General features: G+C 41.4%; 1 protein-coding gene across 1 annotated transcript in view; it reads left to right on the forward strand.

The window, feature by feature from the left end:
• SLC7A6 (solute carrier family 7 member 6) overlaps positions 1 to 14,766 on the forward strand; it is a 47,873-nt gene that overhangs the window by 7,095 nt on the left and 26,012 nt on the right. The window contains exon 2 of the mRNA XM_087940518.1: positions 11,506 to 12,076. Within this exon, the coding sequence (XP_087796644.1) occupies positions 11,548 to 12,076 (529 nt within the window). The 5' untranslated portion in view covers positions 11,506 to 11,547. The remainder of the gene's footprint in view (positions 1 to 11,505; positions 12,077 to 14,766) is intronic.

Below are 14,766 nucleotides of genomic sequence, written 5' to 3' on the forward strand. Positions count from 1 at the left end.
AGGCTTGTGTATTGTGTTCGTCTGTGAGTCAGGCTTTCACAGCCGTTTCTGTTTTAAATTTGGTGCTAGCCTCGTGCTGTGTTAGAATGTTTTTTTTTCTTCATCCTGGTTGGTTGGGAGTCTTGGTCTGTGTTTATTGGTCTTGGACTTTGCTGTCAGAAGATATTAGAAACACCAATCAAGCAGAACACAGCAAACTCCAAGACCAATAAACACAGACCAAGACTCCCAACCAATCAGGATGAAGAAAAAAACATTCTGGCACAGCAGTAGGCTAGCCCCAAACTGAACAACTGTAAAAGTCTGACTCACAGACGAACCCAATACAGAAGCCTGATGATGGCAGATGAGATTCTGCCGAAACGTTGCTACAACTTTAAAAGCACAACTATAATGACGTGGGAAAATACCCGAACAAAGCTGAATACAGTGTGTGTGTGTGTGTGTGTGTGTGTGTGTGTGTGTGTATAATTATTATTAAAGATATATAAATGTTTTTGGAATACACAAGAAAATTAATATGTAAATGAGGAAAGAAATATGTGGAATCTGATAGAAAACATATATGTATACAATATATGGTAACAGATAAAAATGAGAATATTGATATTAGATTATATAAATATAATATTAAAGGGAAATAAGATGGAAAACATATTGACATAATGTAGTGATGAATATGAACATAGAATATGTTAATTGACCAAAAGGACTATATTGTTATTAGTTTATATAATTTGCTTAATGGAAATAAGATGGGAAACAAAATTTGTGTAATATAAAGAAGGTGGCAAATTAGATTAATATTGAAAAGGGGATAAATACTGGATAGCATAAATTCAGATGAATTTATGAATGATTAGTGGAATGATATAATTTGATAAAATTTGCAAATATGATGAATATAAGGAATATGAGTAATGAATATAGAGATTGATTAAGAATGTAGAGATTGTTATAAAGTAGTGCACGAGAATATAAAATGGAAAATTAGTAATAGGTAATGATACGAAATTAGACAGAATGTAAAAACCTGGAATCACACTGTTCACCCAAAGATGTATTTAAAGAAATAAAAATAAAAAATGAATTGGGAAAAAAAAAAGAAAAGAAAAAAGTTACATTGACTGGCAGAGGGTGAGACTGTGTAATCAGCTCTAAAAGGCAAACACTTCCTTAAAAAGCAAATACTTTCTTACCCTCCAGCATTTCCTTTTGCATGACTGGTTTAAAAAAAGAACAATGCGGTGTTAACTTATTTGTCTGGAACGGCTGTTTGTTATTGTTAACAAAGCAGTTTGTTTTTTTAAAAACAAGCAGCCGAAAACCATTTTTTCTAAGCCAGGCCCAGAAAAAGATCCTCAATTTTGTTTCCAATTCCTTACTTGCCAAATTTCAGGGAAACTTGAAGAACTGAAGTTTATAGAATGCACTTAAAATCCAACACAGTATATAAATAGTCCTTGACTTACAATCAGTTCGTATTTATGACGGTCGCAGTACCCTGGGGGTTACACGATCCCCTTTTGTGTCCCTCTGACAAGTGAAGTCGAGGAGGAAACCGGATTTCACTTAACCACCTTGCTGCTAACTTATCAAACGGTAGTGATTCACTTTACAACTGTGGCAAGAAAGGCCGTAAAATGGGGGCAAAACTCATTTAACAAACGACTCAAGTGAACAAGAGAAATTTTGGGCTCCCTTGTGGTCGTATCTCGAGGACTACCTTGGTTATAATAAAGGAAAGATAAGCAGTGCACTCTGAACTGACTTCAGCAAGGCTTAAAACCAGATTCCACACCCCCCCGCCCCGATTTTTTTCCTTAGGTTAAGAAATGATTTGCCCTTCGAAGCATTTCACTTTAATTGGCAGCCTGAAACGCAACAGGTCAGTCCATTCAAAGTTTCAGTGAGCCTCCCAGAACTACTTATGGGGAGTTTTTGAAGTTCCCACGGACACACAACCTTCCAGTTGTGTGATCACATTTGGGGTGCTTGGAATGTCACAGCATTTGCAGCATGATTGCTAGTATAGCAATAGCACTTAGACTTCTGTACCGCTTCACGCTGCTTTTACAGCCCTCAGGGTCGAATTCCTGGCAATGAGCGATGCTGCATTCTAACCACCGTGCCACCATGGCAATAGAATAGAATTTAGATTTCTATGCCATTTTATAGGGCTTTTATAGCCCTCTCTAAGTGGTTTACAGAGTCAGCCTCTTGCCCTCAATAATCTGGGTCCTCATTTTACCCTCCTCAGAAGGATGGAAGGCTGAGTCAACCTTGAGCCTGGTGAGATTCGATCTGTCAAATTGCAGGCAACCGGCAGTCAGTAGAAGTAGCCTATAGTACTGCGTTCTAACCACTGCGCCACTGAGGCTCTTATGAGACAACCCAGGAGCAAAACACAGCATACAGAGACTTAAGGCATTTAACAGTGGTGGTTTATATACAACAGTTATACACAGGAATATATGTGTAGGCAAAATACCTTAAGAAGCAATCTTCTTTTCTACACTGAGAACTCTGCAATGAAGACAGGACATAAGGAGAGAGGACAGGCCCTCTAGCGGCTGCCTCTTATATAAACACCTCTTAAAGGGATAGAACCCATCCCCAGTCTTAAAGGGAAATACCCATGATATGCTGAATCACTTTGATTTCATCAGCCACATCTGGCAGCTGTTACTGCTGCTGGTCAGCTCTTAAATCATTATACCTCAACATGGAAACCAGCTCATATTCATGGCTCTTTGTAACATCCCATGGTTGCATTTCCACAATTTTAAGCCTTTTTTTTTTTTTTTGCTACTTTCTGGCCTATACTTCCAGTGTCCAGCAATTTTTTTTAAAAAAAGCCCATTAGGTATAATTAATTTATTTAACAACCACCGTGGTCAGTCAACAGCTACAGCAAAAAGAGTCGTAAAAGGGTGTCAACAGTCGCACGGCGACCCATTTAATGACCACAGCTTACAACCATAACTCTGGGCACAATTATGGTTGTAAGTCAAGGACTTCTTGTAAAATTGGTTAACCCCCACCCCCCCTGCTTCCTAACACCAGGACCTCCTTTTAAAATGGGGGATACTCCTCATTGTATGGTTGGAGTGGAGTTGTGCCATGGTGTATTCCAGGAGAGAGAAACCCACAAGATTTTATGAATATTGATGAAATCGGCGTCCTAAATATCAATCAGAATAGAACTGGAAGGGACCTTGGAGGTCTTCTAGACCAACCCCAGGAAGGGGAGCCCATACCATTTCAGACAAGTGGCTATCCAGTCTCTTCTTTAAAACCTCCGGTGATGGAGCACCCACAACTTCTGGAGGCCAGCTGTTCCGATGGTTAATTGTTCTCAATGTTCGGAAGTTTCACCTTAATTCCAGGTTGCTTCTCTCCTTGATTAGTTTCCATCCATTGCTTCTTGTCTTTCCTACTTTGGAAAATAATTTGACCCCCCTCTTCTTTATGGCAGCCCCTCAAATACTGGAATAATGCTATCATATCATATGACACAGTGCATCTGGTGCAAGAAACAAGCCATTTTCTCTTGTTTTCCCCAATAATTTTCTTTTCTGTAAGATAATTTCCTCTTCCCTAGGCCTTCCTACTTAAGTAGAACTATTGTGAGGTTTTGCAAAGTTCTCCTATCAGGGAGAGAAGATCGGTGTGTATACAGTATTGCATGAGCCACAGGTGACCTGTTTTATTCGATCTAGATCTTCACACACATGGTTCCTTGGCACTCACAAACCCCGCCTGATCCATCCATGATGGGGATTGTCTTGATACGGCGATACAAACCTTGTCAGCATGGATTTGCACATCAACAGTTATGATTCATGCCGTGGACTTAGCCAACTGTATTCAGAAATCACGATTAAGCAAATCCCAGCTTGGCATGTTATTTTGTTATAAAGTGAGAGTTGATTATTTCCTACTATTTAAAAAAAAGGGCCAGACAACAGCTGGATCCCAACCAATAGCTGCCCAATTTCTTGTCTGCAAAAAAAAAAAAAAAATGATAGGAACAACTTCTGTTGTTGCAAATTGTGCAGGCATTGTTGACACTTTGGGGCATGATTTCCCCCAGGCTGATGATCTCTAGATCTGTTGGATTAAAACAGTGTCATCCTTTCTAAGTTTTACAGTGGAAGTTTTACATCAAGGTCTCCAAACTTGGCAACTTTAAGTCTTGTGGAATTCAACTCTCAGAATTGGGACCATGGCTGGCTGAGGAATCCTGGGAGTTGAATTCCACAAGTCTTGAAATAGACAAGTTTGGAGATCCCTGTTTGACATCAAGACATCTTCAGATCAGAGCAGGCAGTGGTAGCGTTTGCTACATGATAGCCACTGTAAAATTTACTTGCCCTAAAATAAATCACTGATTTTTGTATCCATCCCCAGCATTTGCTGAATACGAGTTGCTGTCTGTCTGTTGGCATCTTTGAACCTAACAGTATATCCTCTGTGTTTATTGACAAATCATGCTTTAAGGCTAAATTATACTTGACTGCATTTGCACACATTAAAGCATAAAGTATGTTTACGAGATACAGTATTTATGTAATACATAAAAGCCGGAGCTTTTGTGGTTTGTGATTTATGTGATGTATTACTTCAGTCAACAATGTTAGGAACCTAAATTTGGGATTTCTTTCTCTCTCTTTTTTCAACTTAAGTAAAAGGCTGACCCATTTCCAAGAAACTCAAGATGCTATAAATGGAATATTGTGTTTTTCTTATAGTTTTACTTATATAATAACACCGTGTAGGTTAAGGTGAGAGTGAACTGCTTGTTCAAAATCATCTAGTCAGTTTCATTGCAAGATGCATTCAGTGAAAGAATGCCCAAGAAAGAAGCTGGCATTAAATAATTGATGTACAGTACATGAAGTTCCCAGTGAGTTAGGTTGATGCTTCTGGGAACTGAGTCTCAAGTGTTCTGAGAAATCTGCCTTAAAGTATTCCTGTAAAGAAAAAAACATGTTTGAGTGCTGAAAAGTTTTGGCTTAGGAATGAATTTTTGTCAAACACAAAATATTTGGCTATAAAACAGTGAAAATCTTTGGAAAAACACGAACAACACACATTTCTAGATTTGCTGAGTGATCATTCAGGATAAAAGCAGTATTTGAAAAAAGTTCTTGTTTCGTCTATGTTTCTGATTAATAACCTAATGATTCCTTCAGGTAGTGGATTATTTGGCCCACAAAGGAAATACAGATTTTAATATAGATATTTGTCTTTCCTCCTCCAGTTTCTGAGCCTCGGATTTGAAGGTTAATATACTCTTACATCCATTAAACTATCTCATGGCTAAAGTCTGAAAAATAAGAAGGAAACCAGAAGTAAAATAAACTGTAACAAGAAACAGATGAACTGTCAACCACTATTACTTAGTATTGGGGAAGGGGGGGTTATTTATTTATATTCAGCAGGGAGTTTAACCACTATTATTACCGCCATACTTTAAACAAACTTACTTAAATCAAGTTGTTCCTAGTGAAGGAGGTTTTGCTATATAATAACAGAATAACAGAGTTGGAAGGGACCTTGGAGATCTTCTAGTCCACCCCCCGCCCAAGCAGGAGACTCTATATCATTCTGGACAAATGGCTGTCCGGTCTTTTCTTGAAAACCTGCAGTGTTGCAACACCCACAGCTTCTGAAGTCAAACCGTCCTACTGGTTAACTGTTCTCACTGTCAGAAAATTTCTCCTTTGTTCTAGCTTGCTCCTTAATAAGTTTCCATCCATTGTTTCTTATCTTGGCTTCTGGTTCTTTGGAGAACAGATTGACCCCCTCTTCTTTGAGGCAGCACCCCCAAATATTGGATCACTGCTATTGTGTCACCCTAGTCCTTTTTTTTTTTTTACTAGACTACACATACCTAATTCCTGTAAATGCTTTTCATACGTTTTAGCCTCCAGCCCCCTAATCATCTTCGTTCCTCTTCTCTGCACTGTTTCCAGAGTCTCAACATCTTTTTTATATTGTGGCGACCAAAACCAGATGCAATATTCCAAGGATCCTATAAAGCAGTATTAACGCTTTGTGTGATCTTGATTCTATCCCTATGTTAATGCAGCCTAGGATTGCACTGGCTTTGGGGGGGCTTTTTAATAGCAATTGTCAACACTCTACAGGAAGAGAATGTTTTTCTGGTCAGCTAAAACAAGGCTAGGAAACAGACTCAGTAGTGCTTTAGTCAAATTTTTTTTTTTTTCTTTAATAGCGATACTAGGATTTATAAATTTGTATTGATAAGAGTATTATATAAAGTAACTGTAATTGTGACTATGAGGTGAATGCACAAAACCGATGGACCAACCGACTTACTGTGTGTACAAAAATATGGGGGAGCTGATACTTTTATGTTTTGTTGTTGTGTTTTTTATGTTAAAAAAATAATAAAAATTTATAAAAAAAAAAAAAAAAAAAGAACGGCTTGCCTTCAGAAGATGTGGAAGCTTCCTCACTTCCTCACTTTCAAGAAGAGATTGGACTGCCACCTGTCAGAAATAGTGTAAGGTCATCTACTTGGGCAGGGGGGTTGGACTAAATGACCTACAAGGTCCCTTCCAACTTTGTTAATTTGTTAAAGTTTGTGCTCTTGGTAAGATTGACAGTTGAAGAAGCCCATGACCTGTTGTGTTATTTCATTGCGTTGCGTATAAATTAACCGTGTCCTTAATAAAATAAGCATTTTTACGGATACAATTAATTTTATTTACATTTTGTATATAAATCACGTTCCTCTCTTTCAGTTACTTAAAATGTAAATGTTAAAAAAGTTTGAAGTGCCAATTGGGCTAAAGGTAAAGAAAAATACACCCTTGAGTTAAGTTTGTGCCTACCTGCCTGGATTTATGCAATTTCCTTGGCAGCCTGGGAGGGATGAGCTATTGTTTTAAACTTCCATTTCCTTGTTTACTCTTTAGCCTGAGCTTACCTGCTCCTGTTCAAACCTGGCACTGCTTAGCTTTGCAACACAACTAAACTCGGCCAGGTATTGTTCCCTGTGGAGACCTAGGTAAACTTCTTGCTCTAATGAACTTGTTTTTGTTGCAATAGAAAAACCCATGACAGGTTATCAATCTGTATAATTTAATGTATTTGTATTCAACAATGTGTCGGTTGTCTGGAATGTAGCAAAAAGCAAAAAAAAAAGAAAAGAAAAGAAAAACAAGGTAAGTATTCATGACCTGACTATTTTATGTAGAGTCCTTGGTGCTCTCTGAGTTTTATTGTTTGCTTGCAGACATTTTATTACCCAACTAGAGAACGTCATCAGTGCAATTGAGTGGGGCTTGCTCCCTGTTTATTATAGCAATAGCATTTGGGCTTAATACCACTTCACAGTGCTTTTACAACCCTCTCTAAGTGGTGTACAGAGTCAGCCTCTTGCCCCCAACAATCTGGGTCCTCATTTTATCCATCACAGAAAGAAGGAAGGCTTGAGTTGGTCAGGATTGAACTGCTGATAGTCAGCAGAATTAGCCTGCAATACTGCATTCTAAGCACAAGGAAGAAAGGAGGGAGGGAGGGAGGGAGGGAAGTAAGGAAGGAAGGAAGGAAGGAAGGAAGGGCAATAGCAATAGCATTTAGACATATACCGCTTCACAGTGCTTTCCAGCCCTCTCTAAGTGGTTTACAGAGTCAGCCTCTTGCCCTTCCAACAATCTGGGTCCTCATTTTACCCACCTTGGAAGGATGGAAGGCTGAGTCAACCTCGAGCCGGTCAGGGTCGAACTCTTGGCAATGAGCAATGCTGCATTCTAACCACCGTGCCACCATGGCAATAAAATAGAATAGAATTTAGATTTTTATACCATTTTATAGGGCTTTTATAGCCCACTCTAAGCGGTTTTTAGAGTCAGCCTCTCGCCCCAACAATCTGGGACCTCATTTTACCCACCTCGGAAGGATGGAAGGCCGAGTCAACCTTGAGCTTGGTGAGATTCGATCTGCCAAATTGCAGGCAGCCGGCAGTCAGCAGAAGTTGCTTGCAGTACTGCACTCTAACCACTGCACCACATTCTCAACATATGACCGTAGTTGGGCCTAGAATTACACTTGTGAATTGTGCTGGTTGTTAAACAGGTTACCTTGTGATAGACCCAATTTTGCAACATTTCTTTTGCAGCAATCATTAAGTAAATCACAATATTGTCAAGTGAACCCATTGTCCATTATGGGTGCTTCTGCCAGAAACTGGAAGTAAATGCCATTTTTCAGCCCCCCCCCGCCCCCCCAAAGCATCATAAATTGCAGTCCTATGATTGCTGGACTCTGCAAACAGTTTTAAAGGTGGTCCGGTTGCTGAGCACTCAGAAAGCAATTACACAGCTGTGGTGGCATTTTTGGAATTTCAAATCTGCTCATAAGGATCTTTTTTTGAGGTCCGTTGTAACTTTGAATTGTTACTAACTAATCAGTCATAAGTCAAGGACTCACAAGCCCTGCCCGTTTTGTTGGGTGTATGGTTTTCTCCGTGTCTCTATTTAATGTAGCCTGAAATAAATGGAGAACGCAAAAGAGCTTACGTTGTAGTCAATGAGGGCTGTCAAACTGCAAAGCAACATTCTTAAAATCGGAAATGTAATTAAATAGGTTGTTCGACATGCTTTTTTTTTGCTGCCTTTTGCTACTCCAGAACATAGCAACTATGCAGATATGACCAGATAAATTAATTCCTCTCCTGTTGTTTTGTGCATGCATGCTACTATGATTAAGTAAATGTTTTTTTCCCAAATGACAATATTGGCAGTGACATTTATCCCCCTGAGATGATGACTGTGTCAGAAGGAATCATGTAGTTCATGGCTCCTTGAGATGCTTCTGTGTGACATGGGTGTTCTTTAGGTCCCCAAAATAATGTCTATTCTGATTAGCAATGGCTTTTCAAGTCGCTGAATTAGAATTCTTTAACAAAGCATCTCTGAATGAAATTAAAGCAGGAATTAAATTCCAAATATCAGCTTCCTAACTAACAACTAAGTAACTAAACATCAGCTGTGGTCTTGGTCAGGTCTTATCTTGAATGAAGCTTTTGCTTGACATAGAAGTTACTCTACTAAAACAATTTATTCGGTTCAATCATGTGCAATTCTCAGAGGCTACCTGGGCAAGTCCCTGCAGTTTTCTTGGCAAGGTTTTTCGGATGTGGTTTGTCATTGCCTCCTTCCTAGGCCTGAGAGAAAGTGACTGGCCCAAGGCCACCCAGCTGGCTTTGTGCTGTGGGAAGTTCCCCCCTCGGAAGAATGAAATATTTTGAGGAAAAAAGGCAGGCTAAAATATTTCACTTAAAGGAGAAATGAAAACATCTTAAGGGAAGCAGAAACCAGCCCCAGTTTCCCTGCCCCCCAAGCAGAAACCGAGGAGGCCTGCTTTTAGAAAGGCAGATTTGGTAATCCATTCAGAAAGACTGGGTCAAGACAGAAACTCAGATAAGCAATAAATCAGAGGTTGACAAAATTAGCTCAGACAAATTTGCACTTCCTCTTTTGCCTATAGAGCCAGCTATGACCCCTAACTTCTACATGTCCTCCCCATAGGAATCCAGAAGGTATAGAAACTCATCCATGCTAAACTCCATTTTGTCAGCTGCACCAGAACCACAAATCCTGGTGGTTTTGTTCATCAATAAATGGACCTTTCATTCCAATTAGCCTCCATTTTATTTCCAGTGTCTTTCTCCGATCTTGGAACTGAACCAGTTGGATTTTCCTTCCAACAGTGCCTTAGGTGGGACTGGAACTCACAGTCTCCCAGTTTCTAGTCAGATGTCTTCCCCTCCACACTAGAGCTGGCTATGACTACTTGTAATTATATTATTTTTCTAATATAAAATTCACTTTATTGTACGTGATCTGGATGACTGAGAAACTCCATAGACACTCTCCAGCTCCATCATTTTAAATCAAAGGCTTGATTGCAGTCCTTACAGGAAGCTACAGATAAACACACACACACACGTGGCGTTACTAGCTTACTTGTCCATGCTTATTAGCAGAGGTGGCATTCAGCAGGTTCTGACCAGTTCTGGAGAACCGGTAGCAGAATTTTGAGTAGTTCGGAGAACCGGCCAATCCCACCTCTGACTGTCCCCGCCAACCCCATCTCTTCTCTGCCTCTCATTGAGTCCCAGCTGATCAGCTGGGTCTTCTTTTGTTGCCCTGCACAGGAGAATGGAGCTGGAAAGCAGGTTAGTGGGGTGGGAAGGGAAGGGGGATTTTGCAGTAACCTTCCCCCAGGAGTGGGGAGGGAATGGGGATTTTGCAGTATCCTTCCCCTGCCACGTACACCAAGCCACACCCCCAGAACCAGTAGTAAAACTTTTTTGACTTCCACTGCTTATTTCCTATGTCATATTAGGGCTGAGTAGCTCATTCTTTACACTAGCTGAGTTCACACATTATACAAAGTCATAATGAGACCAGTGAGACTGTTGCTTGCAGAGGTGTTTGTGTGGACGCAGCTGATCATGCCTTCCTTCATAAACTGTGCCTTTAAACTGGTTTAGTGTGATAGGAGAACATATTCTGCATGCATTGAAGTAAGCTTGGATCCTGACATTCCCCCTCATGTGCTGCAAACCTCTGTGTAGAGGTGGTCCATTTTAACAGTGGACGCCTGCATGCCAACCAGATTCTCAGAACGTTCTATGCTGTAAGTGGGAAATCAAAGCAATGCTTATTTAACATGCATTTAAATCATAGCTCACTAGCCAGATCTCACTCATGCATTTATTATTAACTTTGATCCAGAAATAGATCTACTGAAATGGTTTGTTCCCAGGAGAGAAAACCTTTAAGTACACCACCTTCATAAAAACTCTACAACTTTAAGGCTCCCTTAACATTTATGTAGCTTTTAGACATCTTGAAAATTGATGCAAGCTTTGGCGTGAAGAATTCCTGAATAATTACAAGAATGAATGCACACAATAATATGTGTATTCCATTTTGTTCCATTTCTTACAGTTAAAATATCATAGGAAAAACGAGTCTCCCTCTAATACAATGTTTGTCAACTTTGGTACCTTTAAGACTTCAACTCCCCAAATGAGTTATGCTAAGCTGGCTGGGGAATTCTGGGAGTTGAAGTCCACATGTCTAAGTTGTTAAAGGTTGAGAAACATGGCTGTGAGCAATACTTCATTGGAATACTTGGGCAATGTTTTAGTTGCAGCTGAATTTCACCTTTCACATTAGGAACTTGTGTACTGAGAAACTGTCAGGCAGGCGGCAAGGAGGAATCCCAGCAGGGAATTAGCCTTGAGTCCTTGCGCAGCCACAAGAGATGTACACCTATCTCAGCTTCCCCACCCCCGAGATCCATGAAGCTTTAACTGCTTACTCCCTGGAGAAAGAAAGCAGTCTTGGAAGATTCTTGTAATACAGGAAGAAATGAATAAAGTTGCTGACTCAAGCTATTCACGAGTGGCTCTAATTGAACCTGACATCGTATGTCTAAATCTTGCTTTCTTTTTAGTTTGACGTCGGCGTTGGCAGAGGGCCCATTGTGGGTGTCACCATGGAGAAGAAGGAAAACTTTCCACCTCTTAACTCCCTGAATGAGTACCAGCCAATCGGGACAGCTGATAAAACTGACCAGAGCAGCAACACTAAAACGAATGGTGGAAACCAAAGAACCATGCAGCTGAAAAAAGAAATCTCTCTTCTTAACGGCATCTGCCTTATCGTAGGAAATATGATTGGATCCGGGATATTTGTTTCTCCCAAAGGAGTACTTAACTACAGTTTGTCCTATGGATTATCCCTAGTCATCTGGGCCCTGGGGGGGATGTTTTCCGTGATCGGAGCTCTTTGCTACGCTGAACTGGGCACCACGATCACCAAATCAGGAGCCAGTTATGCATATATCTTGGAGGCCTTCGGCGGCTTCATTGCCTTTATACGTCTGTGGACATCATTGTTGATCATTGAACCAACCAGCCAGGCTATCATCGCCATAACCTTTGCCAACTATATTGTGCAGCCGGTCTTCCCTTCTTGCCAGCCTCCGTACATTGCTTGCCGTCTTATCGCCGCTGCTTGTGTTTGTGAGTATTCCCCACAGGTCCTCTGGCCTGCATTTGCTTCCATCAGAGCTGGGGGTGGGTGGGGGAAGGAGGGTCAGAAATAGACCTCCTGTGCTGTTGGTCTGCCATGCTTTTAAAAATGGGATTTGCTTAGAACAGGGTGGATCATGATTTAAATCACTAGTAAAAAGGCTTGATTTAAATCATAGTTTTTAAAGAACAACTGTCACCTCTATCCTGCAGTAGCTCCTCCTCTGACCATTGTGGACTCCCCAGTAGTCCCATTCCCTTTAATGGGACAGCTGGTGATGTGACAGGGACACAACAAGGTGAGGGATGCTGCCATGATGGATCTGAAGTGGTAGATGCTCTTTAGATGCAAGGACTCGTTCCTGCTGGTAGTTAGAATCTTTAATATTGTTCTTTGCAAACAAAGTGAAGGTTTCCTATTAAGCTTGCAGAGCTTGGATTCACGGAATGAGTTTACCAAAAATGTCAATATTGCAGAATATATACAACCTCAGGCTACATGACTAAGCTCCGTTTCATGCTGAGTAAACTAAATTATGAATGTATCTTAAATAGAAAACTATCTTTAGATAGATTTTTTTTACTCCAAAAGCATTTTATTAAAATAAAATAGATAAAAACTTAAAAAAAAATCCATTTTAAATCAAAACTATTTGATATAAATAAAAAAAAGATCTGATTTTTAAAAATATCATTGATTTTTATCCACCCTGGCGCAGAAGTAGAGCTCATATGATAGAAATACACGAAATATCCTTGTTTTCGCCCAGAAAAAGGTGAAAGGCAAGTGTACACTATGGTTCTACTGAACTGAGGGACAAGTCCACCCTTCAGAAGCTCAAGGTGGCATCTTCTGGAGTAAACTCAAACCAGAATCAATCACAGAATTCCATGATTGATTATGGATTTGGGTCTCCTAAATGCTTGTCCAATGCCTTGGACTACTATACTACATTGCCTCTCCAAGATTCAGTTGTTATGGCTTGAAAAGACAGATTTAAAATTACCCTGACATGTTTTTTTTTTCTGGAGAAACATGCACACAAATAGCTTTCTAAAGGTAAAGGTTCCCCTTGCACATACGTGCTGGTCGTTGTCGGCTCCAGGGGGCGGTGCTCATCTCTGTTACAAAGCCGAAGAGCCAGCGCTGTCCGAAGACATCTCCGTGGTCTTGTGGCCAGCATGACTAAACGCCGAAGGCACACGAAGTGCTGTTAACTTCCCACCAAAGTGGCCCCTATTTTCCTACTTGCATTTTTACATGCTTTCAAACTGCTGAGTTGGCTTTCTACACAGTGTAACAATTGTGAGACATTTGTTAAGTGAATTTTACCCCATTTTAAGAACCTTCTGGCCACAGTTCTAAGCGAATCACGGCCTGTGATACCCCAAAGGGCCGTGGCACAAAGGCAACACAGTCAGATAATCAGTAGGAGTCCCTTTATTAGTTCCAACTTTGCCCCCAGTGTCCCGGTTAGCTTCTGGGCTGGAGAAAAACTCTCCCAGGAACAGCCTTGGGCTGCAGAGAATCAAGTCCAAAACATGGTCAACAAAAACTGTAACTATAAATCCAGTCAAGGTAAAATGAGGTAATTAGCCCGGCAGGGCAAGAGAAGGAATTCCAGGCATGAAGGAACGGCAGTAATTCAACCTGGTTGGGGTTGGGAATGCAGATAACCAAAGTCAACACAAGATAAACTCACGTTTGTTCCCAGCAGACGCTGTATTCAGCTTGCATCTCTTTCAAACTCTCTTCCTAAGTTTGCCTAAGGAAGGGAATCGGGGCCCTTTCCTCCTGCATGCCCGAGGACAGTGGTGGCTAACCTTTTCCGGCTCCTGTGCCAATAATTGCACGCACGCTCACTTGTGCTTGCTCACATACCAGCACCCAGAAGGCAATGCATGCTGGGCCCCCCACGCCCCCTGCGCATGCGTGCATGACCCCCCTCATGCGCCACACATCTGTGCATGCGGGCGCAATCCCCTCGCGTGCCATGCATCTGCGCATGCGTGCATGATTCCCCTCATGCTGTGCATCTGCGCATGTGTGTGCTATCCCCCTTGTGCACCACGCACCTTTGTACATGCGCATGCAATTCCCCCTTTCACACAGTGCATCTCTGAGCATGTGCGCACCTCTCCCACACACACCCCTCTACCCCCCGTGCATGCACACCAGATACCTGACAATCAGCTGTTGGGTGGCAGCACACGCACACATGCTCAGTGGGGCTCTTCCGGGTGACCTCTCCTGTGCTGGGGGAAATGGCTCTGCTTGCCACTTCCAGCATGTGTGGCGTAGGTTCGTCAACATGGCCCTAGGAGGAAGAGAGGGTGGGCCTGGGTCTTCCTCTGGATTCCCTCTCCCTTGTTCTATCTCTTCCCTGCTCTGCCCAGCTGGACTTTGCCCTTCCCCAGTTTCCTCCACAGCCAACGGAGCCACACTCCCATTCCCTGTCAACTGCTTGTCTTCCTCCTCGGATTCAGACTCCGACAGGGGCAGGACACTGTTAAGTTGGTCATCCCATTGTTAAGTGAGTCCAACTTCCCCGCTTAAGCAGCTTAAGGGGTTGCAGACATGAAATTGCACACTTCAAAGCTCCTTTTTAAATGAGAAAAGAAAGCACCAAGGAGCCATAGGTTTCCTGTTGTTACAAACTTGACTGAATGCAGGATAATCG

This window comes from Pseudonaja textilis, chromosome 11 (genome assembly GCF_049901715.1).
Source record: "Pseudonaja textilis isolate UNSWEBS1 chromosome 11, rPseTex1.2, whole genome shotgun sequence".
In the NCBI taxonomy this organism is placed as follows: Eukaryota; Metazoa; Chordata; class Lepidosauria; order Squamata; family Elapidae; genus Pseudonaja; species Pseudonaja textilis.